This window comes from Salvelinus sp. IW2-2015, unplaced genomic scaffold (genome assembly GCF_002910315.2).
Source record: "Salvelinus sp. IW2-2015 unplaced genomic scaffold, ASM291031v2 Un_scaffold351, whole genome shotgun sequence".
Classification (NCBI taxonomy): domain Eukaryota; kingdom Metazoa; phylum Chordata; class Actinopteri; order Salmoniformes; family Salmonidae; genus Salvelinus; species Salvelinus sp. IW2-2015.
The window spans coordinates 558,771-564,959 of record NW_019942545.1 but is presented as its reverse complement, the minus strand read 5'-3'; the positions used below and the strand labels follow the sequence as shown (position 1 = coordinate 564,959).

The 6,189-nt window shown below is 43.5% G+C and overlaps 1 protein-coding gene across 1 annotated transcript in view; it reads right to left on the bottom strand.

The window, feature by feature from the left end:
- The window catches only part of vat1 (vesicle amine transport 1), a 60,128-nt gene extending 56,397 nt beyond the window's left edge, over positions 1-3,731 (bottom strand). The window contains exon 1 of the mRNA XM_070438085.1: positions 2,971-3,731. Coding sequence (XP_070294186.1) covers positions 2,971-3,390 — 420 coding nt within the window. The 5' untranslated portion in view covers positions 3,391-3,731. The remainder of the gene's footprint in view (positions 1-2,970) is intronic.
- Between the last annotated feature and the right edge of the window lie 2,458 nt (positions 3,732-6,189).

Genomic DNA, 6,189 nt, shown 5'->3' with positions numbered 1-6,189 from the left:
CTCCCTAAATTAAGAGCACATCTTCCTAATGGATAGAGATCTCTGTGTTTTGGCAGGAGGGAGCTCACAGGGAATGTGCTGACCTTAGTTGCAGTCACTGTTTTTGGAGGCCTTCTGTTTCTCTCTCTCTCTCTCGTCTCTCTCTTTCTTGGAGTTGGGGGAAGGTATGGGTAGTATGGGGACTGCAGTGTGTGTGTGTGTGTGTGCCTGTGTGCATGTGTGTGTGACCGTGTGTGTGACCTTCTAATCCAATCTGCATGAATAACAAAGTGCAGTGAGGCCAGGGAAGTATATAATAGRACATGGGTCATATCATATATTATGCTGTCTAAGACCATTGTGCTGTCAATGACCGACACAGAGCCAATAACTCTGGTATATAGACGCTTCTATATGCTCATCTTATCCCTACGGATCTTCAGGTCCAGTGGATTTCAGGGACACGACCACTCCCTGCTGAGACAGAGGTGCACTGATCTTATTAGTGTACGTCCCAAATGACACCCTAATCTCTATATAGTGCACTACTTTTGACCAGGGCCTCTGGGCATTATATAGAGAATAGGGTGCCATTGGGACGCAGACTTGGACTGATCTGGCACCTTCTCTTTCGTGCTTTAATGGCTCTTGCTGACATGGTCCAAATGCAACAATTGCAGAGTGTTCTGATTTTAATTAGTCTAGACCTGGGTCAATTTGTCTTCATGTCAATGACTTTTGTAATGTAAGGTTAATCAATTGTTTAAGAGCAATAAAGGTTTCCAGCAGGTTTATAACATCAGAACATATGATTGGTGTTGTAAAAATAGCAATGAATATACATCAAGTCTTTGTGCTTAGTGAACATTGTGGTTTTGTTATAGAGTTTGATCTGTGATGGTGTTCGGTCTCAGGTTCAAATAATATAGCAACAATATCTCTAGGCTACTATATGCCTAAATTGTCATATTGTTATAAAATGAACAGATTTTAAGGGTCGTTATGCACAATATGTTGCTTTTAGCTCCATTGAAAGGATGTGGTTGGTGTTGCCATGCAGTCAGTAATATAACTGGCAGTAAAACATGACTYATCACACTATTCAAACAAGGAGAGGTAGCCTGGAATGATCAATACATAGGCGATGTTATTATCATACAAGTAATGCTGATTATATGACAATGGGTTTATGTGAAGACATACGATAGATAAGCAGAATAATACAGTCCTTTCAAAATATTCATAGTACGGAAATACACTGAGTGTACAAAACATTAAGAACACCTGCTCTATCCACGACACAGACTGACCAGGTGAATCCAGGTGAAAGCTATGATCCCTTATTGATGTCACCTGTTAAATCCACTTCAATCAGTGTAGATGAAAGGGAGGAGTCAGGTTGAAGAAGGGTTTTTAAGCCTTGAGACAATTGAGACRTGAATTGTGTGTGTGTGCCATTCAGAGGGTGAAAAGGCAAGACAAAAGATTTAAGTGCCTTTGAACGGGGTATGGTAGTAAGTGCCAGGCGCACTGGTTTGTGTCAAGAACTGCAACTCTCCTGGGTTTTTCATGCTCAAAAGTTTCCCGTGTGTATCAAGAATGGTCCACCACCCAAACTACATCCAGGAACCTTGACATAACTGTGGAAATCATTAGAGTCAACATGGACCAGCATCCCCGTGGAACCCTTTCGACACCTTGCAGAGTCTTTGCCTCCACGAACTGAGGCTGTGCTGAGGGTAAAGGGGGGTGCAACTCAATATTAGGAAGGTGTTCCTAATGTTTGGTATGCTCCGTGTATACCCTAAAAATAGATGCTGTTTAATGGGCATTGTATGCAGAATATAGCAATATTAATTTCAAATCGATAAAAAAATCTGAATATTGAATGGTTGGTGATTTGTGACTTTCCCAAAGACATGTCTGTTGACAAAGATCGCGAGTAATCATTTAAATTTTCGGCTTCTCCTGGTCTTGCGCCTCGCCCTTTCCGTTCGCTTAGTGCGTGAGCCACTGTCGCTCTCCGTAACAAAGGCAACCGTGTCACTACTGCGTGGAGTCGCACCCCCCCACCACCACCTCCCTCCTATCCCCGAAACGGTGCTCTAAAGTGCCAAATGCGGAATGTTTTTTCAAAAGGTTTAATTATCTCGACTTTTCTATCCCCTAAACGTAGAGATAGCATTGTAATCTCTCCAAATCCACAGAACCTAGTGCTACATGCCTTTCAGCAGGGTAGCTGTCTAGCCGCTGGCGCGACTCCCAATTTGGCGCTGTCAATCTCCCGTGCGCAAAGCAACTCATTTTTATTGTCGGTAGACGAGGGGCGCTGGCTTYATTGAACTCACTGCCAATTAAACAATTGGGTCCTTTGCTGGAAGCATTAAAAAAAACAAATGCACTCCTCGGCTTGTAACTTTCCACTCAGAAGATTGAGTGAGTATTCTGCTGCTATGCTCTCCATTTACGCACCAGTGACTGGGCTAGCAATAACCCTCCAAAGCATTTAGCAGCGAAATTAGGCTACATTATTCTTGTGGGCTATCATTGTTCCAACTCTCTGGTCATTTTGAGACTTTGGACAAATAGACAGTCTTATTCTGAAATCAGATTACATTAATATTCAAATGTATTGRTCTGGGCTTTTAGTGTTGAATGTGGTGATGACGATGGTGATGCTGGTAATAGATGACTAACATGAACACATGTGAGACGGAATTGTCAATTCAAATCAATAGCAAAGACYGACACGCCCTAAATCAAACGGCATCCTAATATGAACCCAAATACCTCAAGAAATGAGTTCACCAAATGTGCTTTCTTTGGAACAAAGTAGCCGACAAYATATTATTGTTCATGGAAATTGTCAAATGATCAGGTTTACTAGGAAATCATACGAGTAAGCTAAATCATTTCTAAGACAGAGGCTTAAGAAGCAGGTGAGGTGAGAGAGATGGAGAGGAGAGAGCGGAGAGTATGTGGCGCGCTTACTTTTCTATCCGTCACCTCTTCTCCCACAGCCTCGATCTCCCCGGAGCACTCCATCCCTGGCGTGACAGGTGGGGACGGCAGCCGGTCGTACAGACCCTGCCGGGCCAGCAGGTCGGCAAAGTTCAGCCCGCATGCCTTGACCCGCACCATGACTTCTCCGGCCTTGAGTGCCGGCTTCCCCTTCTTCACCTGCAGTTTCACCTTATCATAGCCCCCGTAGCCGGAAAGGACCAGAGAGCGGTAGGTGAACTGCTCTTCCTCGGGGACCTTCTCGGTCGCCGCCGGTGTGGCTGCCGCCTCGGTGGAACTGACTGGTGGGGACTCCGGCTTGGACTCAGCTTTCGGCTCCTCGCTGGGTTTATTCTCTTGCTTTGTTTCCTCGGCGTTTTGCTGCTGAGCAGGTGCATCATCGCCAGACATTGTGAAGAGTATTAGTAGACAGTAACAAGTCTTGAAATTAAACGTTCACTTTTATCCTCTTGTCTTTAGGAGCTTTGCAGTAATGAAGCGTTGATGAGTCCGATCTGAGTGAGTCAGGAGCAAAGAGAGAAGAAAAAAACTGATTCTCAGAGCTTCTTCAGCAGTCTTGCATGGGGACACAAACCCGAGTCAATGAGAGCTTCAGCTGAGGAAAGAGCAGGCTGCCTCGCAACGGCTACAGTGGCCAGAGGTTGTCAACTCCGCGCTCTGACAGTGTGTGTGAGTKGGACGAGAAGGAGGCAAGCTAGAAAACCCGGAGAGCGGAGTAACTGAGGAGGAGGAACGACAAGTGGATTTTATAGACAAACTGACTGTGTCCGCCTATATACGTTTCGGCATAGCCAGGGGCAGACTGGGACAAAAATTCAGCACTGTCATTTCACATCCCCACCCAGTAATGCTAATGTAAAATAACATAAGCAACTATAGTACAGCATTTCTCAACCTTTACTGCACTGTCTGTGCTTCTTGTTCTTGTTCTCATCTGTTGTCACTATGTCTGTCTTTGCTCTGTCTGTCACTCCTATGTGTTAATTGCTATTACATATAGAGCCACCATTTTAAGGAACTGGCAGTACATCTGTGTCTCTGTTTTCTTCTTTCCTCCAATACACTCAACTCTGAGCTGTCTCTGCTAAGCCCAGCATCCTTTCCCACAGCACTGGTATCAGAAGAACATGGGACCACACTGCCTGTGCTGGGCCCAGCAACATTCTACTTGTGAATGAATAAACACATGTATTAGATAAAGAAGAAAGATTACTGAATACATGCCTAATAGACATAATACCTTGTGAAAGCCTTACTACTTACATTGCAAATACAAGTGCCTGGCTGTCATACATGTTCCCCCCTATCTTAATGGTTAATTACTATTACATACAGTGCAATGAGAAAATATTCAGACCCTATGACCTTTTCCACATTTTGTTACGTTACAGCCTTATTCTAAAATGGATTAAAGACGTGTTTTTCCTCATTAATCTACACACAATACCCCCTAATGATAAAATAAAAACAGGTTTTTAAACATTTTTGCAAATGTATTAAAAATAAAAAACWGAAATACCTTATTCACATAAGTAGTCAAACCCTTTGCTATGAGACTCGAAATTGAGCTCAGCTGCATCTTGTTTCCCTTGATCATCCTTGAGATGTTTSTACAACTTGATTGTAGTCCAGCTGTGGTAATATCAATTGATTGGACATGATTTGGAAAGGCAACACACCTGTCTATATGATGTCCCACAGTTGACAGTGCATGCCAGAGCAAAAACCAACCYGTGAGGTCGAAGGAATCCTTGATGAAAACCTGCTCCAGAGGGCTCAAGACCTCAGACTGCGGTGAAGGTTCAGCTTCCAACAGCACAACGACCCTAAGCACACAGCCAAGACAACGCAGGAGTGGCTTCGGGACAAGTCTCTGAACGTCCTTGAGTGGTCTAGCCAAAGCCCGGACTTGAACCCGATCTAACATCTCTGGAGAGACCTGAAAATAGCTGTGTAGCAACGCTCCCCATCCAACCTGACAGAGCTCGAGAGGATATGCAGAGAAGAATGGGGAAAACCCCCCAAATACAGGTGTGCCAAGCTTGTAGCGTCATACCCAAGAAGAGGCTGTAATCATTGCCAAAGGTGCTTCAACAAAGTACTGAGTAAAGGGTATCAATACTTACAGTTGAAGTCCGAAGTTTACATACACCTTAGCCAAATACATTTAAACTCAGTTTTTCACATTTCCTGACATTTAATCATAGTAAAAATTCCCTGTCTTAGGTCAGATAGGATCACAACTTTATTTTAACAATGTGAAATGTCAAAATAATAGTAAAGAGAATGATTTATTTCAGCTTTTATTTCTTTCATCACATTCCCAGTGGGTCAGAAGTTTACATACACTCAATTAGTATTTGGTAGCATTGCCTTTAAATTGTTTAACTTGTGTCAAATGTTTCGGGTAGCCTTCCACAAGCTTCCCACAATAAGTTGGGTGAATTTTGGCCCATTCCTCCTGACAGAGATGGTGTAACTTAGTCAGGTTTCTAGGCCTCCTTGCTCGCACACACTTTTTCAGTTCTGCCCACAAATTTTCTATAGGATTGAGGTCAGGGCTTTGTGATGGCCACTCCAATACCTTGACTTTGTTGTCCTTAAGCCATTTTGCCACAACTTTGGAAGTATGCTTTGGATCAATGTCCATTTGGAAGAACCATTTTCACCAAAGAATTGAGAATGATATTACTTTCGTGCGAAAAGTGCAAATCAATCCCTCAGACAACCAGCAAAGGACCTTGTGAAGATGCTGGAGGAGAAACAGGACAAAAGTATCTATATCCACAGTAAAACGAGTCCTATATTGACATAACCTGAAAAGCCGCTCAGCAAGGATGAAACAACTGCTCCAAAACCGCCATAAAAAAGCCAGACTAGGTTTGCAACTGCACATGGGACAAAGATCGTACTTTTTGGAGAAATGTCCTCTGATCTGATGAAACAAAAATACAACTGTTTGGCCATAATGACCATTGTTATGTTTGGAGGAAAAAGGGGGAGGCTTGCAAGCCAAAGAACACCATCCCAACCGTGAAGCACGGGGGTGCAGCATCATGTTGTGGGGGTGCTTTGCTGCAGAGGGACTGTGCACTTCACAAAATAAATGGCATCATGAGGAAGGGAAATTATGTTGACATATTGAAGCAACATCTCAAGACATCAGTCAGGAAGTTAAAGCTTGGTCGC